This window comes from Diaporthe batatas (assembly GCF_019321695.1).
Source record: "Diaporthe batatas strain CRI 302-4 chromosome Unknown Contig00001, whole genome shotgun sequence".
NCBI classification, from domain to species: Eukaryota; Fungi; Ascomycota; class Sordariomycetes; order Diaporthales; family Diaporthaceae; genus Diaporthe; species Diaporthe batatas.
Window position 1 is genome coordinate 2,647,763 of NW_025408548.1, and position 25,005 is coordinate 2,672,767.

At 57.3% G+C, this 25,005-nt stretch overlaps 8 protein-coding genes across 8 annotated transcripts; 5 read left to right on the forward strand and 3 right to left on the reverse strand.

Annotated features, from left to right (window-relative positions):
• Nucleotides 1-139: 139 nt before the first annotated feature.
• Nucleotides 140-2,244, reverse strand: KVR01_000675 (uncharacterized protein; the record flags this gene model as incomplete). The annotated part of the gene is made up of 6 exons (XM_044789635.1): nt 140-312; nt 397-508; nt 575-1,225; nt 1,283-1,494; nt 1,593-1,871; nt 2,238-2,244. 6 exons carry the CDS (start codon nt 2,242-2,244, stop codon nt 140-142), a joined length of 1,434 nt encoding a protein of 477 aa, XP_044650624.1.
• A 1,358-nt stretch (nt 2,245-3,602) lies between these two features.
• Nucleotides 3,603-5,679, forward strand: KVR01_000817 (uncharacterized protein). Its single transcript, XM_044792541.1, has 2 exons — nt 3,603-4,101; nt 4,158-5,679. Exons 1-2 carry the CDS (start codon nt 3,975-3,977, stop codon nt 4,580-4,582), a joined length of 552 nt encoding a protein of 183 aa, XP_044650766.1. The 5' UTR covers nt 3,603-3,974; the 3' UTR covers nt 4,583-5,679.
• A 2,166-nt stretch (nt 5,680-7,845) lies between these two features.
• KVR01_000597 (uncharacterized protein) lies at nt 7,846-12,562 on the forward strand. The gene is made up of 7 exons (XM_044788230.1): nt 7,846-9,562; nt 9,670-9,792; nt 9,866-9,977; nt 10,049-10,253; nt 10,317-10,472; nt 10,595-11,046; nt 11,102-12,562. The coding sequence occupies exons 1-7, from the start codon at nt 9,520-9,522 to the stop codon at nt 11,676-11,678; spliced, it is 1,668 nt and encodes a 555-aa protein (XP_044650546.1). The 5' UTR covers nt 7,846-9,519; the 3' UTR covers nt 11,679-12,562.
• A 504-nt stretch (nt 12,563-13,066) lies between these two features.
• Nucleotides 13,067-14,514, forward strand: KVR01_000338 (uncharacterized protein; the record flags this gene model as incomplete). The annotated part of the gene is made up of 3 exons (XM_044790548.1): nt 13,067-13,261; nt 13,352-14,105; nt 14,192-14,514. 3 exons carry the CDS (start codon nt 13,067-13,069, stop codon nt 14,512-14,514), a joined length of 1,272 nt encoding a protein of 423 aa, XP_044650287.1.
• On the reverse strand, nt 14,109-16,101 carry KVR01_000111 (uncharacterized protein). The gene is made up of 2 exons (XM_044786478.1): nt 15,578-16,101; nt 14,109-15,490 (listed from the first exon to the last, which is right to left on the reverse strand). The coding sequence occupies exons 1-2, from the start codon at nt 15,609-15,611 to the stop codon at nt 14,874-14,876; spliced, it is 651 nt and encodes a 216-aa protein (XP_044650060.1). The 5' UTR covers nt 15,612-16,101; the 3' UTR covers nt 14,109-14,873.
• Nucleotides 16,102-17,461: 1,360 nt separating this feature from the next.
• Nucleotides 17,462-20,824, forward strand: KVR01_000789 (uncharacterized protein). Its single transcript, XM_044786679.1, has 4 exons — nt 17,462-18,910; nt 18,987-19,746; nt 19,828-20,137; nt 20,198-20,824. Exons 1-4 carry the CDS (start codon nt 18,473-18,475, stop codon nt 20,424-20,426), a joined length of 1,737 nt encoding a protein of 578 aa, XP_044650738.1. The 5' UTR covers nt 17,462-18,472; the 3' UTR covers nt 20,427-20,824.
• A 163-nt stretch (nt 20,825-20,987) lies between these two features.
• Nucleotides 20,988-22,686, forward strand: KVR01_000801 (uncharacterized protein). Its single transcript, XM_044790772.1, has one exon. It carries the CDS (start codon nt 21,576-21,578, stop codon nt 22,563-22,565), a length of 990 nt encoding a protein of 329 aa, XP_044650750.1. The 5' UTR covers nt 20,988-21,575; the 3' UTR covers nt 22,566-22,686.
• Nucleotides 22,687-23,624: 938 nt separating this feature from the next.
• On the reverse strand, nt 23,625-24,952 carry KVR01_000691 (uncharacterized protein). The gene is made up of 2 exons (XM_044788929.1): nt 24,736-24,952; nt 23,625-24,655 (listed from the first exon to the last, which is right to left on the reverse strand). Exons 1-2 carry the CDS (start codon nt 24,869-24,871, stop codon nt 23,847-23,849), a joined length of 945 nt encoding a protein of 314 aa, XP_044650640.1. The 5' UTR covers nt 24,872-24,952; the 3' UTR covers nt 23,625-23,846.
• Nucleotides 24,953-25,005: the final 53 nt, after the last annotated feature.

Genomic DNA, 25,005 nt, shown 5'->3' on the forward strand with positions numbered 1-25,005 from the left:
CCGGAATGTTTCGACTTAGCGTTATCCATACTTTCTTGTACGCGGCCGACCAGGTTGAGGGTTATCCAGCATTCGCGATTTGTAGAAAGAAGCAGATATTCTTTTACCAATCCTGCGACCTTTGATTGATTCAAGGTTTTTAGAAGATGGAAGCCATCATGTTGTTGAGGGCGTCACTGGGGGTAGCGTAGAAAGCCAAGGCGATGATAACGTATAAACCGAACAGCATAGCTCCTTCGAGGTAATTCGACTTGCCATCCTGCACAACGTAGGTGACAACAAGGACAGAGATGAAGAAAGAAACCGTTTCGACTATACATGCGCAAGTAATTAGTATAAGCCACAGGACCCACAAAAGAAGCCGGATAGCCGTGGGAGCAACTATAGTCAACTTACACGTCTCGAATTGGAAGTCCATAGGCCGATCGATGGCCCAGCCAAGCAGGACAAGGAATGGTGTAACGAGGAGGGCGATTTGCACACTGGAACCAACAGCAACTCCCATAGCCTGCATAAAAAGGTTAGTGTTGCCATTTCGCGCATGAGGAAACTAGTCGGCGATTTTGGGACATACCAGGTCCATCTTGTTCTTAATTGCCACGACACAGGCCGTGACGTGTTCTGCGGCATTGCCCACAATAGGGATAAGAATGAGGCCAATGAAATTCTTGCTGACTGCGCCAGTCTCAACAATAGGATCGATGGCGTCGACGAGGTAGTCCGCGCAGAATGAAATCACAATCGTCGTGAGGATGAGGATTGCCGCTGCCGACCAGGCGCTCATAGATGCCTCTTCGGCTTCTTCCTCGTCCTCCTCGTCGTCCGAGTTCTCTGGCACCTCAGGGTTGAACAGGTTCTTGTGCGTCCTCAGCTGGAAGAACAGGTAGAGGCAGTAGAGCAGCAGCAAAATAATAGCCGTCCCGCGGGAAAGTATCAGAACGCTCTTGTGTGCGGCGGCTTTATCCTTGTCACTTTCGAGGACCATGAAAAGAGTAGCAGGGATAACCAGAGATGCCGAAGAGAGGGTCATCAGGGAGCAGGCAGTCTGGGCTGTGCCGGAAGCAAAGACCTGCTCCCTGCCATTGCCGCGGGCGTCACGCATGTTGAATATTCCACCAAGGAAGAAGCACATGCCCATGACCAGCAACAGGTTGGAGAGGATGGACCCCAGCATGGAGGACTTGACCACTTCGATTTGGTTGTTCTGCAGAGCAATGATACTCACCTTCAAAACGCATTAGTCGATGTGAACAAACTCACATTACCAGGGTATTGGACTCACAATAAGCTCAACGGCGTTGCCAAATGTGGCATTGAGCAGACCGCCGAGAGTCTCGCCCAGTTTGGACGAGATCTCCTCGGTGGCAAAGGACAGGATGGCTGCCAGAGGTACGATGGCTAAGAAGTTGAGGGTGAAGACAAGCGTGGGGCTCCACTCGCACACACCGGCAACAATACCGAGTGGGACGAAGAACAAGAGGACATTGACATAGTCTGTGGCGATAATAAGAACACGAGCACGGTATACTAAGGAGAGAAGCAGAAGCCGTGGTCCGGCGAGGAACCAGGCTCCCGCTGCGTGAGGCACTTACTACTGAGCAACGTGATCTTGAGCACGTTCCAGACATGCACCGGCCACTTTACGAAGGGGTTCGGACTGTCCAACCCGGGCGTGTGCTTCCCAAGGAACACCTGGCCCCAGAAGCCACGACCATTGTGGGACGAGCCACCGCCGTTCTGGTTGCCGACCAAGGGCGTATGCTCGTTGGCGTGACTCTGACCCTCTTCATCGGCAGAGCCGTTTTGTCCGGACCTGTCGATTTTAAAACTGGGCCGCATTCTCTTTAGTTGTTCTCGGAAGCTGACGTTTGCTATTTTGCGGCATCCCGCATCGTCAGCGATTTTAACTTTTGCGAGGCCACGGCGCGGTTGCGGAAAGACTCGAGGATGAACGTGTGAAGTCGCCAACAATGCGAGCAGAGCACAGGAGCTTGGGCCAGGGGTGTAGGGTACTGATGACGACTAGAGGGAGGTTGGGCCTTAAGCTACTCGGCAGAGCTGGCAGGAAATGCGAGAATGGGATTGGTGTTTCACGGCTGTGAGAGGGTGGGCGAGGGAAGAGGGTTATGTGTGTGTGCGTGTGTGACGGCAGCTAGGGGCCGGGCCAGGAGAACCGAGCAGACGGTAGGGGAACACGGCCAGACAAACGGTTGGCTGAAAAGAAACCAAGTACTCACAAACCATTGTCGTGGGAGAGGAGCGACCGTTCTGTCGGCGTTTTCAAGGTTTGGCAAGGCGGACGCACAGCCAGGATACCAAGAACACGTGAAGGCAGGGGCAAATATACCAAGAGAAAACTATCAAAGCTTCTCAAGTCGGGTCTGCGCCAGCAAAGAATACGATGCAGGAGGACAATTACTCCTCGATGGCTGGTTAGCAATAAGCCCGGCGCTGATCGCGGATGAAAGAGGTGGGGTCCCGGTAATGGATATGGCCTTTGAATGCGGCGGAGTCCAGGGGCCAAACGTCAGGACGGTCAGAAGGATGGACAAGACCCAAAGCGCGGGAGCTTATTTTGGAGATGAGGACGGAGCTGCGGTGTTCAGTGCGATGCCGTGGCAGGCTGAGCACGAGGTTGTGGTGATGACGGATGGCTCAGTATTAGCTTGGCCTGTGGCTGGAACACCAGTGGAACCTAAGCCGGAGTGCTGGTGGCCTTGGCGACTGCGAGTCGAGATTGGGATGGATAAATTCGAGGGCTCGCAGCCCGTTCGTTGGGTGCGAGATAAAGAGGGCTCGAGTGACGAAGGAGGCCCGGGGACAAAGGAGCAAGCGGATGTCGAGACAGAGGGAGAGAGCGAGAGAAAGACTCGACGGTCTGGTCTAATTTTTTTTTTTGGCGACTAGTAGAGCCGACAAGAAGTGGACGTCAGACAGCGGTTCGTATCTCTTTTCCCTTTTTCTCTCGTGCCTGTGTCTCCATCCAGGAAACCAACAAGCCTTCTGGAAACAGGTTGCAGTTGCAGGTTGATGCTGGGCCCTGGTGGCTGGCAGGCTGGCTGGCTCGCTCGGACTGTAACCTACCTGGGTAGCGAGCGCGCTACGAGCTCGGTCGAGGAACAAGATCAACCACCTAAGCTTCCACGTCACTTTGCGGCAATTTTCTTGAATCGGGGCGGACAAGACGGACGAGACGGACGAGACTGGCGAGGCGTATTTGGGAACTGTGAACGGTGAACGGTGCACATGCCACACGTGTGCAGGTGTGCTGTGATCGAAACGGGCCTGATGCTTGTTTGAGGTTCTGGGCAAGCTTTCCACAGTCGAGATCTCTGGGAGCTCTTTCGCGCCTGGGCAAGCAGGCTAGCTCCGGGTTTGGAGTCGGGCGACGACGTCAGATTGGCCAATGCCGCTGCCTTGGTGGGGAGCTCTCCAGTGCTTGCCCCAGAACGGGTAGCTCCAATGTCCGCGCTGCAGTGCGACTAACAGCTTGCCCGATCACTTCTCACATTGACCCCTACTGTCTTCAGGTCGATGTGCTTGGCGCATGGGCGGCCTCAATTATTCCTCGTGACACTGCATATCGGTGGACGACATCAGCAGCCCAACCTACCAACCTGGCAGCCACCTCCCAATCATCACCACCGGCCGGCCAGCCAGCCCACGACAGCCCAGAGAAAAGTGGCCAGTCCCACTGCCCACGTCTTTCACACCTGCACCTTCCTGCAACGAGCCCACAGTAGCGTCTGTCAACCGTGAGCTTCCTGCGACCTTCCCTCCAACCGGTCGCGGCCAGTGTCCATCCGCCGCATGGCCTGCGATGCGGTGATACTGACTCATCCACGTGCGAGTCTTGGTCAGCGTCGTCTGTCTGATTCCGAGCATCAGCTCGAAACCTGACGGGGCCCCTTCCTCCGCCCGACCCCCGGCCCCCCGAATCCGGGCCCTGAACCTCCTGCCTGCCCCTTGAAACCATGACCGAGAAAGACGAGGACCCCGTATATCCTCAGTACTGCTTCCACCTCTCTCCTACCATCAACAGGTTCTGTCCTCTGAGGTCCAGCGACATCGACAGTCTTACTACGCACCCAGGTTTCGAAGGTGCGCCGATCGCAACTTTTGCGCCGAGTCATTCACCCACCCTAATGCGCTCCCAGGACAAGACGTCTTCTTTCGCAGAAACCTTCCGCTACGATGGGTCCGCATTACCGGCATGGTAGTCGCTGTCGACGAATTCCCCCACCGCCGCATCTACACTGTCGATGACAGCGACGGCTCGTGTATTGAGTGCGTCGCCGACCTACCCAAGGCCGAATCTCACGACCCCTCGAGGGCTACCGGCCCAATTGTCCCGAAAGATGTCGACGTCGGCGCTGTCGTGGATGTCAAGGGCGGCTTGGCCTTGTTCAGAGGTAATAAGCAGATCAAGATTGAGAAGCTGGCAGTCTTGCGCTCGACCACCGAGGAGCTTGCGTTGTGGGAGAAGGCCAGGCAGTTCAGAGGCGACGTGCTGGACAAGCCTTGGAAGCTAACGGATAGGGAAATCAGGAGGTGTCGCAAGGAGGCAGAAAGGCAAGACTGATCGACCTGACCTCCAAGACATCCCTCATTCCGGCATGGCGCCATCTCGACTACGTCTTGAACCTCACCGCGGGCTCCCATGCAGACACGATTGTTCCTAACCACAGCAACACAACCGCGTCCACATTTTGAAGCTCGACGAGCACATGCGAAGGAGACTCCCAGGGGTGACCCAAGTAACACTCCGCTAGTCTTCTACGGACGACATGTCCGCTAGGAAGTCGGCGCCGACGCCTGGAATTGCGTGCCTTGCAATCGGCTTTGTTGCCGATGTCTGCCTGGCCATGGTGGACACAGTCGCGCAGCCCTAACGTGTAGGGCCGACAAGAGACCAAGGCCGTATCAGTTCTCGCACCCCTGCCCAGCGTATTGCGCATGAGTGCGGCACAGGATCTAGGGGTCGTACGCACGCCACAGTAACAGAACAACCTATTTTCGGCACACGCCAAGCCTTAATCATCATGACCGCCTTTGGGGCCCAAGTGCTCCGTAAGCGCACTACCATTTGAGGATAGCACTGCTACATGGATCGTGGAAACTTTCCAGGAGCTTCCTTCATGATGCAACATTGATGGTTCTTCCGAGACACCAGCACGACTTTGCCGAGTTGTCGGACTCAAAGAAGAGTCGCAGTTGACGAGATGTGGCCTCGGACAATTCACGCACCCAGCCCGAATGCTCCAGATTTAGCAGTTTTGATAGCGACCGCGATGGTGGTGGGGCCGTGGACCGTCGGAGATGGCGGATGGCGAATCATCAGGATCGTCAGTGTGTGCGTTGGTGTGCGCGCGCCAACGTCGGAGACCCTGAGCGACGTGGACGTGGCACATGGCTACGATACACGATGTCACGGTTACTCAGTAATGTTGACACGGAAGCACCACGCAGTACTGCACAGGCTTTCTGGTCGACGGTTGTCCCGTAAGTCGTCAGCTGCCGAGAGTCATTTCCGCGCACGAGAGCTGGTTGTTGGAGCAGAGCCGAGCGGTCTCCAGTAGTGCCTACTACAGGGGCCAGGCCGGATTGTAGATCTACGGTTGACAACCAGCGCCTTTTATTTAAGCGCTGAACTAGAGAGAATCCCACTTTTTTCTACCATCCTCATTTACCCATCGGTCATTTCGGCAAACTTTTGCACGCGGTCAGGAGACCAAGAATGGGATACGTGGGCTGCCAAAGTCGACGGAATGGCATCATGCCTGTCTAGAACTCGCCAGGTCGCCTTGGCAGCTTCCGACAACTGCGGGCCTGCTTCCCGGACCGAACACAGGTGCGGCATCAGTGCATGAGAGGAGACCCTCGGGCCCGCTCAGGGCTGCCAGGGCTGCCAGGCACTGCATCTGGCCAGCAGGTGTACCACAGTACATGATATTTCCTGCAACCCCAACCACGTGGAATACTCGTGCCTGCACCCGGGGACGGCATTCCTGATGCCGGAACTAGCACGGCGCGCCTCGCTACCACCCTGGAGTGGGTATTTGCGATCAGAGAGACATTAGGAGCGTGGATGAAGGCTTCTGAGGTTGATACTCCGTAGTGGCCTAGCCCGGCTGCCCGGCCGGCCGGCCCTTCAGCACAATGCTCACTCACCACCCCTTGCGCTAGACTGCTAGTCCGCTAGTCCGCTACTGATCCCGGGTGGTTTCTTGTTGCGCAAGGTTGACCTGTTCTGAAAGGCAACGCGGCAGTTGTGCTCTGATGGGCCCAGATCCTGCCAGCGAGCGCCGTGGGGGATTGTCCCCGAGGCGTAACACGACATGAGCCAGAATAGTTTGGCTCGAAACAGCCGTTACGAGGCTCGGGAAGGGCTGTTAGGTTCAAGGACGGCAACCGAGCGCAGCAAAGAAAGGAACGGATGGTGGGGGCCAAAAGTTGATCTCCAAAGGCCGGTAGGTGGTAGGCAAGCATGGCGGCGGCGCCAGGCACTACTCAACTCCCGAGGCCAGGCCAGGGCGCATTGAGGCGGCGCGAGCACTAAGGGAAAAACTGGCATCTGGGCGAGGCTAGAAGTGCGGAAGAGCCGTTCTAGAAGTCCTATTACGAACGAGGGCATTGAGGCAGGCCAACGGTGGGGGTGGGGGCGGGTGCGATGATGGGTCGCAGTCAGTTTCGTATTGCGGTGCTCGGTGCTCGGTGCTCGGTGCCATAGTGTTTGTTGTCGACATGTCAAATCTGTCTACCTAGGCACCTAGGTATGCACGTCCTACTCCGCAAGGGTCCAGATGAGAATAATAATGCGGCCAAAGATACGAGGAGGGCGTACGAGGAGGAACTTGGAGGGGCCAATTCCCGGCCGAGGGCGTTGCTCAGGGCGCGCGCCACGCAAAAGTGAGATGATATCTATCATCATTCATCTGACTGACTGCACGGCCGGTCGGTCAGTACCAGGTCCATGACGGGAGAAAAAAAGGAGACATGGGATTTGCTGCAACCGGATGAGATGAGTGCAGTGCAACAGTAATCACAAGTGCGCAGGCAGGTGCTGGGTGATACCCGAGGCACAGGCAGGTGACAGGCTGGACCAAGCAGACGGGTCTGTTCGTTCCCATCGGGAAGTTCCCATCTTGCTCACTTCCCAAGAATAATAAGGTCGATTGGCGGGGTGGGTCCTACTCATCCTGTCATCATATAGCGGCAGATGGGCATCAGGACGAAGGATGAATAGGGCCACGGACGGCGGATTCAGAGTCTCACGTTGTCGCCTGGGATTTGCGCCCTGACAGGCTGGAGCGGGTTTGGGTTCCCTAGCTGCTGGCTCCTCACTCCTCTCTGGCCCCAAAGGGCAATCTGTTGGCTTGGCTTCACCGTCAGCTGCCCCAGGCCCACACGTCACTTATCCCTCCCCCTGGAGATGCAGATTGGGGGGGGGGGGGTGGAGGGGGCACACATGCATGCGGGCAGGCAGGCAGGCAGGATGCATTCCATTGCCTGGCACCTGGCACTTGGCAAGCCACCAACAACGAGCCCTCGGGCGGACATCATCAGGCTGAGGAAAGAAGCGTTCCAGAAGCAAGCGAATGCACGCCAGTCTTGAGCCAGTCCTGGGCCAGTCATGGTCGCGGCAGGCCAGCGGGGCCGGGGCAAGGAGTCCTGGGAGGTTGGATATCTGGGCAAGCTACTGTGGCGTAGGAGAGAGTTGAGGGTAAAGTATAGATAGCAGATACTATGCCAAACGGCACCTACACCAGGGGGACAATGGTACAAAGCACCCTGCCCTAACTGCCCTAACTGTCCAATCCGACCCCGCATCCCGGTCCCTGTTCCCGCAGCAAAAGCATCACCACCCACCCACCTGGCTCTGGGCTGCAAAGCAAGCTCAAGCCGCCACCACCTAGGCCTAGCCTCCTGGGACGGGCAGACACAAGCACAGAAGCACGGGCAGACCAAAGACAAGGTTGCGGTCGGCAGAGTTCGAAGGGGAAAGAAAGTCCATCTTCCAGACCGGCTTTGCCCACCTGCCTCACCTGTGCAACCTCGCCCGCTCGACCAATGTAGCCAGCCCAGCCAGTAGTCAGTCCCGTCTGTTTGTTCTCTGGCCTACGCCTACTCTGCCTCTGTCGCCGCATCACCACAAACAACAGCCAGCCAGCCAGCCAGTCATCAGCAGGGCCAGCCTTCTCCCCTCCCCTCATCTCTGCTCAGCACTCAGCAGCATCCCACATCCATCCATCTGCATTGTCTCTCAAACTTGCCATCCTGCCCGCCCTCGTGAGCCAGGCAGATCAGATCCAGGGGGTTTCCCAATTGCCATCGCCATCCCCGTCCCCGTTCCTCATCCTATCCACCCCACCAACTGGGTGAGGCACGCTTCGACGCACGCACTCGGTCCAACCCACTCTCATTCGAGTCCAATCCAATCCAATCCAATCCCGTCCAACCAGCCCGGTCTCGTCCAGTCACAGTCCAACCCGGCCCAGTCAAAGTCCACCGACCAACAGTCAAGGTCCAAGGGCTGCAAGGACAGACAGACAGGACCACACTGGCAGCAAGCAGGACCACCCCCCTCTGCGCTTCCTAGCTGCTTTGCCTCGCCTCTTGGTCGCCGCCCGCCCGCCCTGCGGACCTGGGAACCCGGGAGCCTTTACCTCATCAGACTCTGCAGCTGTCTATCGCATCCTCCATCCCTCTTCCCACCGCCCTGCCGCTTCTGTCAGCATATCCTATCTGTAGACTACTGTCTTCCTTATTGCCATTTCCAGACCTGCAGCCCTGCCTGCCTGGTCCATTATCATCCTGCCATCTCCCGCCTCTGCCACCAATCTCCCTCCAGCCCTTCAACTAGGAGGCTGCGGCTGCTCTGCTCCTTTCCCTTCACCAACAACACACCGGGCTGCCACCCTCCAGTTCAGCCCAGATCTCCTCTGCCACAGGCAGACAGACAGGCATACAGACAGACTGCCCGCCCGACAGACAATCCACGGTCTGTCTGCTCCTCTCGTCGAGCTTACAACGTCCCTGTCCAGTGGCCCCGGCCTTGTCTTGTGATACGTCAGGACACGGCGAGTCAACCGGCTTTCACAAGGCACAAGGTACAACACCGGCCGGTATCCACCTAGCAAGGCAACCTCACCGACTGAGCTGCATCGCGCAGACACACGAGCCTACTCCTGCCGCGCCCTCCACGACACGATAGAGACCAACTCCCGTCGCCTGTCAACCGTCAACTGTCAACTTCACCAGCAGGCCCTCCACAATCAAGACAGTCCTCGCCCCCACAAAGAAGGACAGCTATTCTTAACCAAAACCATCTCCACATACCACCGGCTACCCCTGCTTCTGTCCTCGCTGCTCCCCCCCGCCTCCCGAACAAAGCCAAGTCGAATCAAAGCCGCTCGACCTGGGTCATTCGTCTGGATCAAGGGACCGACTGAAATGTCGACGGTTGAACCATAACTCAATCATTGCCTTTCGAGTTCGAGAGCCAGGGCGGTCGCTCCAATGGGTAACAGCCAGGGCAAACCCGTCGAGTTCGACGGAGAAGGTGCTTATCACTCCATCTGCCCCCTACTCTTCCACCCTTTCAGGCCCCTGGCCTGCGCGCCCTCGCATTGTCCACATGTATTGACTAACGACATCTTCCTGCAACAGTAAACCTCAACCATTTTCGACTTCTGCGAGTCGTCGGCCGAGGAGCCTTTGGCAAAGTACGCATTGTCGAACGAAAAGATACCAACCTGTCGTTTGCTCTGAAGTATATCCGCAAAGATGAAGGTGCGCATACCCAAGGCGAGAACCGGCAAATCCTGCCACCGGCGTGGTTGCTGACATCGTAGACAACATACAGTCGTCCGGTCCGAAAGCGTGCGAAATATTATACGAGAGCGCCGCATGCTCGAGCATGTCAATCACCCTTTTATTTGCAACTTGCGGTATAGTTTTCAGGACATAGAGTACATGTGCGTCTCCCCGTCAGAAGTGCTCGCCCCCACCCCCCGCGCTACCATGTGATGCTTATTACCCCCGCCAGGTACCTTGTCGTTGATCTTATGAGTGGCGGCGATCTTCGATTCCACATCTCCAGGAAGACCTTCACAGAGGATGCCGTCAGATTCTGGATTGCCGAGCTGGGCTGCGCTCTGAGATACATACATGGCCAGGGCATCATCCATCGCGATGTTAAACCCGACAATGTTCTCCTAGACGCAGATGGCCACGTACATCTTACAGATTTCGTAAGGACGCCCCGGCTCCGGCCAACGTCGCATTTACCCTTGTATGCTGACGGAGTTTTACAGAACGTGGCATCCGACATCATTCCCGGAAAAGTTCTGACGAGCAAATCCGGCACACTCGCATACCTAGCCCCCGAGGTCTATGCTGGACATGGCTACGACAGACGGGCTGACTGGTGGTCACTCGGAGTGCTCTTCTATGAATGCATCTACAACAAGGTTGGCCATCCCCATCTGCACCCGTCCAATCCAGCATAAGGGCCACTTGGGAGCTCGAGCGAAGCACTAGATTCACGATAAAGTTTGCTTGCGGTGGGGTCGAAAGCTAATGTGTCGCACAGAGACCGTTTGAGGGGAATTCTGAGAACGCTTTGAGCACCGTCATACAGGCGGCCAACCCCAAGTATCCAATCACGCAGCCACCCGTCTCCTTGCTCTGCCTGTACGCCATCAAGGATGCACTGACCGCAGACCCAAACAAAAGAATGGGTCGCACATGGGAATCATTCACACAACATGACTTCTTCCGGGTGATCAACTTCGAAGCGCTCGAGAGGAAGGAGGTGGAGCCGGTGTTTGTGCCATCATCCGAGAAGACCAACTTCGACGCAACATATGACCTCGAAGAGCTGTTATTGGAGGAAGCTCCCCTGGAGGCCCGGGCGCGGAGGCAAAAGCCGCGAGAACGGCTCAAGGATGACGCCACGGACAAAGAAATCAGGGAGGATGAGCTGTACAGGATGATTGAGAGCGACTTCAGGCCATTTGACTACACTGTGGCCGCTTACAAAAAGTAAGTCCTGCTCATGCACCGTCTCGTGCAGCATGTACTGACTCGGTCAACACAGGATCACGGAGGGAAGCGCGGAGTGTGATCCCGCCGCGGCAGGCGTGAATGGCTTGCCCGATGCACAGCAGCCACAAGCGCTAACCACTAATGATGCACGGCCGCTGTCACAGGCGACAGCCTCATCTAATACTTACCAGGCCGGGCCAGGACAACCACTAGCACCCTCGCGGTCTACGGAGGCCAACTCGACACCACAGCAACACGGAAAGGGCCTTCACAACAGCAGGGAGCGTAAGGGTGGCCCTGGCCGCCCGCCGCCCTTGCCACCATACCCCAGCTCGTACACGAACTCGAAACATGGAAAGGCAGCGGGGCCCAAAGGCATCTTTGTCGAGAGCCCGACTGGCGGGGTCCAAGTCACGCTCGATGGGGGTGGCAGCTGGTCTGACCTGGCACGACAAGATGCAACACTTCCTGCCGATGCTGCCGGTGCAGGACAGGAGGGTGGCAAGGTCGAGGCTAGTTCAGGTGGTGTCTTTGGTTTCCTGAGTAGGAAGAAGGGAAGAGGCAACAGCCCAAAGCCGAAGGAGAGGGGAGTACTCGGGAAAGAGGGCGCTCGCGTTGTCATTGGTTAGGCACGATTGGGGTCATCGAGCATGACCGGCCGGGCCACGGTTGCGAAGGACCAGGAACAGGAAAGCTGCCGGACGACCAGAAGCCTCTAGTCCGATTCGATTCACACCCTCGAGGAGGACGGTTCAGCCAGAATATCGAAATCGTCGAGGGCTGGCCCTGCTCGAGCGGATTACCGATGATGATCCCATCGTAACAGCAACGTTGTGGTGTCTATTTCTACAGGCCCGCGCGAGAATCCGATGCGCCAGAAGGGGAATGAGCAGCCGAAAGCTCCACAGGCCGGTTGGTGGCTACTAGGAGGACTGACGGCCCACTCAGATGAACTCTTTGCAGGGCGGAAATTCTCGAACAAAGAACGGCGGGGTTGCGCACCGGGATCTAAAAGGGCAGCGCAGAGGTTGCGGATGGCGAGGTGCCTTTACCGGCTTGCATGGGGCGGAAGTGCCCGATTTTCGATTCGCGCCTTGGCACCCCGTCCGTGTGCGAGTGTATTGTTCATGGGTCCATTGGCGTCTTTTGATAGAGTGGGTTGCTGGGATGGATGTATTGGTCGCGGTACAAGCTTGCATGAGGTTCCGGATTGGGAATCGTGGAGTCGTTTGGTGCATGAGCGAGTCGAGATAATGGTGCGCCGCCTATCATCTCCATTCCCTTTTATTTTCATCACTCTCCCGCATAACACTTTTTATCGACATTAGCCTTTACAAAGCATGGATAGTGGGAGGCTCACACAGCAGACGAAGCAGGTCCCTTGGGACTTGTCAGTGAGGAATGACCTGTTGGTGGCTGGGCATGGTAGAGAGGGACACAGAGAGACCATAAGTAGCGGAAATACCCAAATAGTTCGATCAGTAGATTTGGAAAAAAGACGTCTTTTACTGCGTGTCCCTATCGGAAGAGTCTCAAAAAAGCCTGCTGTCATTCGCCAACATGAACGTGTCAGGAATTCCACAAACCAAAATCGTCTTGGTCGGCCTGCAAATAGTTAGTTGACTTGTTACTGTAGACCGCATGCGAAACTGACCCTGGTGTCCCCCAAGCCGTCCCACCAGGGAACCCCTCTGTGTGTTTCCCATTAGGGGTGAGTGGGGTTGGGGTTGATTCACCCCTGCCGCTTGCCGCGTTAGGCTCGTTGAGGACCTGTGACGCTGTCTGCCGGCGCGGCCCTGGCAGCTAACAGCAGACAAGTCTCAAAACAATCTCGGCAGCTCGATTGCTCTCGCTGGACACCTGCCTATCGCATCATTCTGTCACTCATTGCATCTTACTTCGGCAGCATCCTAATCAAAAGAGCCACTGGCCCCGGGTAACCACAGGGGAGTGAGAAACAGCAGAGAAGAACGATCCGGCCCCTTCGGACGACCGCCGATCAAGCAAGCCGATCGAGATGGATCTAGCCTACGACCACATCGTCGAGGAGTCGCTGCCCAAGGAGGAGGATGGCAAGCGCAACAAGACGGCCGGAAGTGCGGAGCAGACGCAGAATAGCCTGAACGCCGAGTTCCAGGATGCGTACAAGGCCTTTTCTGCGAGCCCTTGGGGCGCGAGGCTCGGCGGGTTCTTTGGGAACGTGGTCAAGCAGGTACGTCTCACAGGGAGGAGAGAGGGAAGGCCCTAGGAGGCCCGAGTGTGGGAGACCATGACGCTCTGACAGATATTCCAAAACCCACAGGGCGAGACCGTATACCAGGGAGCCCAGAAGGAACTCGCCGCCGCCGGGAGCGAGGCTCAGCGCGGGTTCACGGGGCTGACCAACGCCGTCATCAACCGGACTCGGGGCCTGTCGCTGGCCGGCGGGGCCGAGTCCGGGGCCGCAGGGCCGCAGGAGCAGCAGGGCGAGGCCTCGGGGTCGGCCAGCGGCGACAAGAGCAAGGAGCTGAGCACGGACGAGGCCATCAAGGAGTCGGAGAACGTGCTCTCGCGGCTGCGGACCGAGGCGGCCAAGCGGCTCAAGGACATCCAGCGGGCCGAGGACGCAGCGGATGAGGCGCTGCTGCGGTTCGGGACCAACATCAGCGCGTTCCTGCGGGACGCCGTGAGCATCGCGCCCCCGTCGGGCGCCGACGGCGGCAGCAACACCAACAACAACGGCGACAGCACGGTGCTGTTCGAGAGCAAGGACGCGGCCGGCAAGAGGGTGATCCACACGAGCCGGTTCGACGCGCAGCTGCACGTCATCCACACCTCGACCGAGAGCTTCACCAAGGACCCGGCCACGGGCGACTGGGACACGTGGGGCGCCGAGTTCGACATCAAGGGCAAGACCGAGGACATCAGCAAGGACCTGGAGAAGTACCCCGAGCTGCGGGCGACGATGGAGAAGCTCGTGCCCGAGACGATACCGTATGAGGACTTCTGGAAGAGGTACTACTTCCTGAGGCACGGAATCGACCTCGCGGAGGAGAGGAGGAAGGAGCTCCTGAAGGGTATGTGTTTGACGGATCTCTTTGATTTTCTTCTCGTCTTCTCTACTACAACAATCACCACCTATGCTAACAAAACCTGCGTCCAGCCGCGTCTGCCGAGGAGGAAGTCGGCTGGGACGAGGACTCTGACGACGAGGCCGCTGGCCCGAGCAAGTCGGACGAGCCCAAGAGGCCCGGCTCGACCGGTTCCTCCACCACCATCCACCCTCCCACCACCAAGCCCGCCGAGAAGCCGTCCGCCCTCCTGAAGCCGAACGAGTCCCGCAAGTCCAACGACGAGAGGTCGCAGCCCGACAGCGAGACGAGTTACGACATGGTCGGGGCGGCGTCCGGGAACCCGAGCAACGCGCCCAACAGCCCTAGGGAGGGCCGCAAGGCTGACGATGACAGCGATGAGGACTGGGAATAAATGGCGGGTGCCGTTGTTTGTCTGACCAGTCTCTATTTGGAGGGGTTGGGTGTTTCCGTATTGCTTTTTTGCGCAGGGTTGTACTCGTCTCATCCTCTGGGTTGGAGGCGTCTTGGCGTTATTGAAGGAGACGACGCCAGTGAGGCACGTACTCGGCGGTCTTCCCGAGTTCTTGGGTTATGTCTCTCTTTGTCCTCCTCTTCCTCTTGCTCTAGTCCGGAGTGACGATCTAATAGCAGGGTATCAAGATGAAATTCACATTTTTCGAATAGTTTGGAGGGTTTTCCTTCCCTCTCATGGCCGTAGCAGTAGCAGGGGGAAGCCCCATACCCAGTAAGCTTTTGGTGCCGCGAGTCCCCTCACCTCTTCCTCGTAACCTTGGTGAAGCCGTCGTCGTCGACCTCGGGCGGCGCCTTCTCCTTCTTGGGCGCAGCGCTCTCGACCAGGGCGGGGGCGTCGTCCATGTCGTCGTCCGAGTCACCGTCCTCCTCGTCGTCGTCCTCCCAGTCCGTCTCGCCGTCCTGATCCTCGCCGTGCTTGAAGAGGACCTTCTCGCCCTTGCGGGCCTGCCAGCGCTCCAGCAGGCGGTCGACCTCGTCGAACTGGCCGCGGGCGCACTGGCCGCGCAGCCGCACGATCTCGGTGGCGACGTCAAAGGCGGTGTCGTCGTCGACGTTGACCTCGAACTCGTCCAGCATCACCTGCAGGATCAGCTCCTCCAGGTACTCGGCGTCGGGCTCCTCCTTGTCGCCGCCCTGTGCCTGTGCCTGTGACGCCGTCGCACCGCTGCCGTTTGTGTTTGTCGCGGCGCCCGTGCTGGTGAGCGGGGGGAACTGGTCGGCCACCTCGCCGGCGAACCAGTCGCGCTTGTCGGACGAGTCTGGGCCGCCCCAGTTGTTCTGGACGGCGAGGGTGAGGGCGGGCCATAGGTTCAGGGAGAGGGCCACGCCCTGCTCGAAGCGGGCCTGGCGGGTGTCTGTTTGGATTGCAAGGCCTGGTTAGCTCGCTGGTTGTCTTTTTTTTTATTTTCCTGGGTGGTAGGCGGCGTGGAAATGCGACCGACCTGGAGACGCCTCGGCTGATGCGCTGGATGCCATTGTGGGCGATGAGCTGTGAGGAGCTTGAGGGCACTCGAAGATGAGGTCTGCAGAGCTTTCTCGGATATCAGAGCTGCCGGTGCATTTGGTACCAGACTCCAGTCGAGCTTGGGGGCAGTTGGCGATGTTGGCCCAGCAATAGTCGAATCTAGCACTATAAAAATTTCACAAGCTTGTCCCTGCTCACACCCCCCCAGGCCTGGGATCCGTACCCCTCTGCGATAAGGCCCTGTCTTTTCTTATCGGGTCACAGCCAAAAGCCCACGCTACTCCCAGGCCGGAAGTCGGGGTTTAGTTTCCAGGGACCATGGCGCATGGAAGAGATGACCTCATGGCCGATTATCACGCCTCGTGGACGACAGTCGTGGCACTAATACTGTAGCAGTGTAGACACTGCAGGGCATATCATATCAGCCAGGCTATCTCGCCATAAGCAGCCAGCGGCCACGCAGGTCAATGGCACCGTTTACGGGCTCGGCCTCGGTTTCAAGATGTGTCGTGTGTGCTGGAATAGGCTTTGGACAATGGCACCCAAGAGGCTATGGGAGATTCAGGATGGGCAATTTTCCGTCTTTTTTTTTGGGGGGGGGGGGTTGGTGTGGTGCGCATCCTGCCAGGCACACGACTGCGGGCGTTGGGTGATCATGACTCCCCACTCCAGTCTCAATCGGCGGCGGAGAGATGCAGGTCCGAGCCCGAGATTTACCGTCCGGGGCACCCGGCCGTCGGGACGGCGCTATTTCTGGTGTAGACGGGGCCTGACAGTTTTGGGCTGGGCGTTTGTTATCAGAGAGCCTCAACGGTCAAGTACCTGGCGCCCCACGCACAGCGTCAGCGAGCACGGTCGGAGTCACGCAAGACAAGCGTGGCGCGGGTGAAGCAGTACATGACGGATTGGGACGGCACTACAATGCGACGGGCCCTGACTCAGCAGTACGGACCACTCCGTCCAGACAGACAGATGCATCCGAGGGGGCTGAGGGGTAACAGCGCCGGTAGCCTGGTAGCATGGACTGGCCGCTCGGAGTTGAAGACTTAACTCCTAAAGACGAGCGGGACAGCCAGAAGAGGTTTAGCTGGGACTCTTTTAGCCTAGGACAGAGACCGTCTCCTGGCGCAATGCGCATATCCAGATCTGCCAAGCGTGGACAGCCAATGCAGGCAGGCAGGCTGGCAGGCTGGCTGGCAGTGGTGGACAATGCTGTGTTGTGTGTACTCCGTACCGAGTACTCCGTAACGATGCTCTGGCCTCTGCCTCTCTCAGCCGGCTCTGGCTCTACTGCAGCAAAAACTGGGGAACAACCGGGATGGGCTGGATGGTTGGGAGTCATACCGGAGCAAATAGAGTCCCAAGTCCTGCTATACAGGCTATACTACACTATTATAGGCCTGGCTGGACAGTATGGAATCAAGGTTGCCCCGTGCTGAACCTGCACAGATTCTTCCTCAAGCCCCGGTTGGCTGGGGCCTCTGTCTGGCTGTCTGGCAGTCTGGGTGTCACATAGTCTAGCGTACGTACTCGGCACCGTTACCGTGCAGAAAGCCCCGCCCATGGCCTGCGCGGCAAGGGTGATGCTCCCAAGCAGCCCCAAGCCATCAAACCAGGCCCAGGCCCCCAGGTCCCGAGCCCCTAATAATAAGCCGCAAGACGCAGCCCCGAAGAGGCAGAGCGGCCCTGGGACCTGGGCCGTGTCAGGCGACGAGTCGCATGTGGCCTTGTACATGTCTCCCCATCGCAGACCATACGGTGCTGACAAATTCAACATCGGCTTCCACGCCCCTCCATCCAGCATCCAGAAGGAGGGGAGGCGAGCCAGCCTCCGTCTCCCTCTCTCCCTCCCCCCCGCCGTCTGCCACCCCCCAAATTCAATCCCAAAGCGACCCGTCAAATCCAGAATCCTTCTGAATCCTGCCCTTATTAGTTCTTATGTCCTGTGTGTACGAAGTACTGTGACCACGCCCACCGCTACCAGCGTCAAGGAAACTTCTAGTTGCCCACAGCTCAGCGTCAGCAGCCACAACAGGCAGACGGACAACGTCCTGACATTGCCCCCGTCTCCGTCCCCTACGGCTAGCCAAGGGACAGGACGGTGCGTGAGAGAGCCTCGGACAGTCCCTCGCCTCTCCCCGTTCCCATCCCCCGTTCCCACTCTCATTCCGCATCCACCTACCTGCACCTGCGCTGCGCCCTACTACCTGCATTCCGCAGATGGGACCCTGCTCGGACAACAACTTGACCCGGTTTAGATCGACTCGACTGTGAATCACGACAACCAACACTGTATCTGGCCTTCCAAGGTTGTGTCCTGTCCTGTCTCCGTTTCTGAGCCCTGTCTTCCACGCCCTCGACCGCGCGGGAAGCCCCTCCGTTGGCGCTGACCGTTCAATCTCTTCCTCCGTTTACCCTCCCAGGCTCACGGAGACTTTGTTCACCGGTTCAACCGTGCCCACCCTTTCGTGTTCTCTTCCTTGACTATCACTTCCACGTCATTCTCACAGAGACGACCCCCATCTCCAAGCCAGGGAATTCTCTCGACCGGACAAAGAAAGCTACGCCCCCGGCAGGTTCCCACGTCGCCTGCTTGGACTGGAGCCTCCTGTACAACCTCTCCTTGCAGCTGGCCGTCCTGCCGTGTCAAGCCCCCAAGATCGTTTGCGCCCTGCGCCGGAGCCAAGACTAAGGTCCAGACTACTGTGGCACGCCAGTGGCGAATTCCCACACCCCAAACCAGAGGACGGGGAAAGACCACCACTTCAACAACAGTAGTCGTCTCGACTCCTTGCTCCACCCAGCCCGACCAAGTCTAACCTCACCCTGAGCTGGCTCTCCTCGCCGCCCTCGTCCACAGCTCACGTTCGCGATGGCCTCCAACGGCAATCCCCACGACTTTGTCCTCACCCCCCAGCAGCAGAGTCTGCTCTTCGCTGCCCTCAACTCCAACAGGCAGCCTGCCCCTGGCAACATGAACATGTCCCCGGTATCCTTTGGCGGCTCCCCGACCCAGGGGACTGACGGTAGTGCCTTCGAAACGAGTCCTTTCCTCGACTACGATTATGACATCAATGGCGACTCCAGTTTTGACTTCAGCTTTGCCGATGGGTCCAACGCTAAGATGATTGGCGACCTGCCCGGAGCGGCCGGCAGTGACAAATCCGGCTCCGAGAACAACGACACCGAGAAGAGGAGCCACCCCGACGATGAGAACGAAGATGACGGAGGCGATGCCAAGAGGCAGGAGACTGGGGAGAAGGTTTCCAAGAAGCCAGGCCGCAAGCCTCTTACCACTGAGCCTACCTCGGTGAGTTCGGCCACGCGCAATGCAAATATAAACCTTGTCCCCGCTTGCCATGTACTGACAATGCTCAATCGTATAGAAGCGTAAGGCCCAGAACAGGGCTGCGCAGCGCGCATTCCGAGAGCGCAAGGAACAGCACCTCAAGAACCTCGAGACCAAGGTCGAGGAGCTGGAGAAGGCTTCAGCACAGTCCAACCACGAGAACAGCGTGCTGCGAGCCCAGGTCGAGAAGATGACCGCCGAGTTAGCCGAGTACAAGAAGAGGGTCTCTCTGATGGTGAACAACCGGGCCCCTAGCATGTCCAACGGCCAACGGCCCACATTTGGCCAAGCCGTTATCAACAACTTGAACGATGTCAACTTCCAGTTCGAGTTCCCAAAGTTTGGTCAGCTTCCAGGCCCCTCGCCAGCTGCCCCCAACTCCGCCTCTGCCAACGGTCGCACATCCAACTCTCAGTCGCCTAGCAACACCCGCAGCCCTAGCGAACTGGCCAGCCCCTTGGAACAATCTGCTCGTCACGGCTCGACGGGTTCCAAATCAGCAAATGGCCTGGACAACCAGTCCAAGGAGGACTTGGCCAACTTCTCCGGCATCTTTAGTCCCCCCTTGACCAACAATAACGTTGCGTCTGCAGGCCGCAGTCGGGCAGAGTCCAGCAATAGCGGTGCGGCGACTACCACTTCATCGCCCTCAGCCTCGTCAAACTCCCACGGCGGTCCAAGCTCGTCTTGCGGTACCTCCCCCGAGCCATTCAATCAGTCCCCGATGGGCTTCAAGCCGGTTGATACCCTGACCACCATTGGTGAGGAGAAGCATCCCTTCGGCAACATGAACCAAGGTGAGATCCAAACTATGCCCTTCTAGAGACTCGATACACCGCATACCTTTGACACCGAGGCTAAAGGCTAACAAACAGCAGACTTCAGCCAGTTCGCCAACTTCGACATGAATGGTATGAACAATTTCATGTCATCGACCAACAACTTCCAGTTTGACCCACAGCTGTTCGGTGGCTACCGTGAGCCCCAAGAGAACATACTGGGCAACACCTTTGATGACACCTTCTTCAATGATGCCTTCGACGTTGACTTCACAACGCCTTACTTCGCCCCTAGCCCCGCACAAAAGAAGGACGATCTCATGTCAAGAATTGATGCCGCCAAGAATGACGATGCGACCGAGCTTGTACAGACCACTGACGGTCAGCTTCTGACCTGCAATAAGATCTGGTGCGTTGACCAACGAGTTTTCCCGCACTCTCACTCCAACTTCTCTAACATCAGCCACAGGGAGAAACTCCAGAGCTGCCCGAAGGTTCAGAACGGCGATTTCGACCTCGACGGTCTGTGTTCTGATCTTCAGAAGAAGGCCAAGTGTTCCGGGTCCGGGGCAGTGGTCGACGAGTCGACTTTCAAGAAGGTGATGCAGAAGTATCTGGGCAAGACCGACAAGGAAATGGAAAACTGCCCAACTGAGAAGCTCAAGATGGAGCAAATGGCCGAGCAGCTTTCGGCTTGATGGGCCTCGTCGGCATCTCAAGTATAACCTCAACACATGGAAGCACTCGCATTACACCGGCAGATAGGCACGGCATGGAGTGGGCATCGGCTGGACGGCTCTTGCCAGATTGGCGCAACGGTAATTTGCAATACCCAAGGAGGGTTTCAAAACGGGGTTGGTTATTGTTTAGCACTATCGGATCGGCGTTGTTCAATTACAGGGATTGAGGCTCCGGCCCACCTAGCATTGATGGATATCAGCCTGGCGAAGGGCCATTTGGGTCACGAGGTGTAACGCTCACTGAGAAAAGATGTGCTGGGATATGTTCTCGAGAACTGCCATCTTCAGGTCGCGATAGGTTTGAGCTGTTCAGTTAGTATGATATCTGATGGTTGAATTTTGATGATTCCACCCACTGTATACTCTCCCATCAATCATTCTTACATGTTCCTTGCGTACCTAGGTATGATGTTGTGGGCTAGGCAAAGGCGGTCGTTACAAGCACACTGATCTAAGTGAGGTCTCGAGGGATCTGGCATGCCTACTAGTGTCTTGTGCTTGGGTCCTTGGGATAACAAACCCCCGAGCACAAACACAACAAGCTGCCTTCTTTCCACCATCCCGTTGACAGTCGCATGCATGGGAATCTCTCGTTAACGACGTTCGCCCCCACAACCGATCCTGGCGCCACGCCCCCCAGAGCCGGAGAACACCCATCCCTCGGGAGCTCCCGCCCCATGTTGTTACCGGCGATCTTGACCTAGTCTATGACGACGCTGCTCTCGAGAACCAACAGATCCGGCAACAATTGGCCCCAGACTTCACAACTTGTAAAGCAGATGAGCACCCTGGTCAGGAATCATCGGAGATCTGTCGGGAGGGCAAACCGGCAGTGTCTTTTGCCTGGTACTCGAGGCTAGTTGCCTAGTTTTGGATGTGACGTCTCGGGTCGCCGCATCACCCCCGCGGTACTAATATGTCTGCTATATATTTAAGCAGAGTAATAACGCATTCCCGCCCGCGTTACTCCAATTTCTTGAAGCCAAGTTGTTAAACTCAGTGCGTGATTGATCCAGCTTGGGACTTACAACTTACAAGTGTCTGTCTTTTCTCGGCAACAGCAACTTCAACCCGCATTATCTTCCAGCCAGCAACGAACATCTCACGATGTCGTCCTCCCGCGCCCCCCTCTTCGACAAGACCCGCGCCCTGGGCGAGATCGCACGCCCCCGCCGGCCCCGTGTGATCGTCACAGGCGGCTCGGGAAAGCTCGGGCGCGCCGTGGTGAACCTGCTGGCAGAGTCGTGGGAGGTGATCTCGCTGGACATCAGGCGGCCGCCCACGGCGTCCGAGGACGGCAAGTCGGGGCTGGGCGGGGCCTACCGGCTGGTCGAGGTCGACCTGGAGGACATGGGCGCGGTGCTGGAGACGTTCATCTCGACGGACATGGCGTACGGCAGCGTGGGCGGGCCCGGGGTCGACGCCGTGGTGCACCTGGCCGCGCTGCCGTCCCCGGGGCAGACCAACTCGAGCCGGCAGTTCCGCACCAACACCATGAGCACGTACAACGTCCTCGAGGCGGCGCGCAAGCTCGGGGTCCGCAACGTCGTGCTGGCGAGCTCCGAGACGCTCATCGGCATCCCGCTCGCCGAGGACGGCGGCGGCCACGAGCCCGCCAGCCTGCCCATCACCGAGGACCACGAGCGCCGGCCCGAGAGCGCGTACTCGCTCAGCAAGCTCGTCGGCGAGGTCCTGGCGGAGCAGTACGTGCGGTGGGACCCGGAGCTCAGGGTCGTCTCCCTGCGGTTCTCCAACGTCATGAGCCCCTCCGACTACCTCGACTTTGAGGACTGGCAGGACGAGCCGGCCAGGAGGAGCTGGAATGCCTGGGGGTACATTGACGCGCGCGACGGGGCCCAGGCTGTTGCGAAGAGCCTTGAGAAGAAAGGCGCGGGACACCACCAGTATCTCATTGCTGCTTCAGACACCTGCATGCGGACCAAGAATGAGGATCTGGTCAGGGCTTGTTTCCCGAACATCAAGTATACGCCTACGAAGGGGGAGAGGGACACGCTGTTGAGTATTGAGAAGGCGAGGAGTGAGCTTGGGTACGATCCGAAGTATACGTGGGAGGCTCAGGTCCAGAAGTCAAGTTAGGGTGGTGATGGCGCGGGCAGCAGGGCGATTCTGTGTATTTTGAAAATAATTAGTAGTGGCTGTCATAGTGCGCGGGGCAATTCACTTCAAAATGCAAGACTTGCGTGGCAGAGCAAGAATACATCACACTCTCTTAAGCTCGTATAAGGACCATTTATAGACTACTATACCTAGGTATCTACTTAGTCTCGCCGCATAACTGCTTCACCTACATTTAACCCTTGGGCTACTTATGTCAATAATCACCAGCATCATCAGGAGCAATACCTTCCAGCCTTGTCTATACAGCACGAGGCCACATACCCACGTACCACATTCTTTCTACCTTATTATTAGCACTATACCCTTTTTAAAACACTGGGTCTCAAGCGTTTGCTACTGTATATAGGCACCACATACGTTTTATATGTGTGGGGATTAGAAATGAAACCACTTTTGCTATAGTTTGAGCGACCCTAACAGCGAGAGTCTCCTCAAAGACGATGGGGAAACCTCCTACATCCAGAGCAGAACCCAAGACCTGGTTGTGTGCACTGATACCACTGGGGCTAAAGAGACTTACATGTAAGTCCGAAGAGTGAGAGAATGACTTGTGCTACGGGCGGATCCTGACTGAGCCTTTTACTACAGCCCGACTGGAGAACATGAGTTTAAGATCATAGGGCTGGTTTGGGAAGGATGTGAGATGTTAGGCTGGAGCAGGCAGGCTTGTGACCTACATAGATCTATTGAAACTCATTGGAAACCTAACTCCCTGACAGCATTACTGCAGTATTGAACTCATTTTAAGGTGCTGGGATTTAACTAGTCTTATTATTTAATAATGTGAAACTTTGCCGGATTGAAACATCTTACTGCCAACCGTGAGGGCCAAGCGCAAAGAGGTTGAGCTTTGAGGGAAGCGAAGAGTGCCGTTCACATGCATGTAGTACCACAGCTACATGGTCTCAAATTCGAAAATTAAGAGATTTGAATATGGTGTCAATCAGGGCCCTGACACAATAGTACGGTCATCACGGGCGTGCTTGGACGGATCGATAGGGAGACGGGGGTGGGGCCTTCGGGCAAGTACTTGGATTGTGTGACTTGCATGTCGGCATTACAACTGTGCTGAAATTGCGTATGCATGGTCCTGTTGGATATGACCAGCTTCACTCCCAGAGTATCTAGTCTTTTAAGCCCAGACCGTTTCCTTCCTACCCAGAAAGACATGACCGTAATTCCGTACCGCCCTTCCGTGAACGCCAAACCGAACATGTACGACCGCCTTTGCGCGCACTCTCAGCGCCTCGACTTCTTCACTGCTCTCGGTGCAGGATCCTCTGATGCCTTCTTCTTACCAAGCCTGGCAGCAGCAGCCTGGAAAGCAGCCTCATCAGGCTCCTCCTCCACGGCCTTCTTCTTCTTTCCCTTGGCCGACTTCTTGGCGCCATACTTCTCCGCCAGATGGTCGAAGAAGTCCTCGCCGCGGTCCTTCTGCCTGCTGCTGATCAGGGCGGCCAGGGCGTCCTCCGGATTCTCCTTGCCCTTGGCCTGCTTGCCCTTGCCCTTGCCCTTGGCGCCACCCTTCTTGTCGCCGAACAGCTTGTCATGAACGCCCAACTCCTTGGCGTAGTCCTCCGCCTCGCGCGACTCACCCTGCGCGGCCTTGACCCGCGCCTGCTTCGACTTGGCGCTCTCCTTGGTGTAAGCCTTGTAAGCCTTGACGTCGCCGCTCTCTATGGCCTCGTCAATGATGCGCCGGAAGCGCTCGTCATCCACCAGGACGTCGCTCAGCATGACCGTCTCGTAGATGCTGTCCATGTCGCCCTTGTACTTGTCGTACGCCACCAGGATGTCGTCCTTCTCCTCGTCGCTCCCCTTGTACTTTGCGGCGAACTTGTTGATGGCATCTTCGCTGATGGCTTCTTGGAATTGCTCCCGGTAGAAGTCAGACCAGTTGAAGCCCTCAGAGTCGACTATGGATTCGGAGGTGGAGCCGGTGGCGTCGAAGCGCTTGCGCCGGGCAGGGTCGGAGAGGATGGCGTAGGCGAAGGCGATGGCTTGGAAAGCGGACGTGGCCTCTTCTTTTTGATCCTCGGGGACTTTGTCTGCGTTGTGGAATCAGGTGGTGAGTATGAAGTGAAAGGTGGAAGAACATGGCCTGTTTATACCGGCATCTCTGACGTACCTGGGTGGGTCTTGAGGGAAGCCTTGCGGTAGGCTTTCTTGATCTGGTCGGGTGTCGCGGTGCGCTCAAGGCCGAGCACCTCATAAGGATCAATTACTGGTGGCTCGGGGGCCATGTTGTCCTCACTGTCAGACATTTCGAGTGGTGAATGTTTCAAGCGTGAAAGTCAAGTTGCAGAAAGCCTGTGCTTCAGGCCGTTCGGGAGACGCGACTCGACGCGCTGTGGTCCAGGGTCCAAATGGGAGTGGAGCCACTGTGGTCTCCTTACAT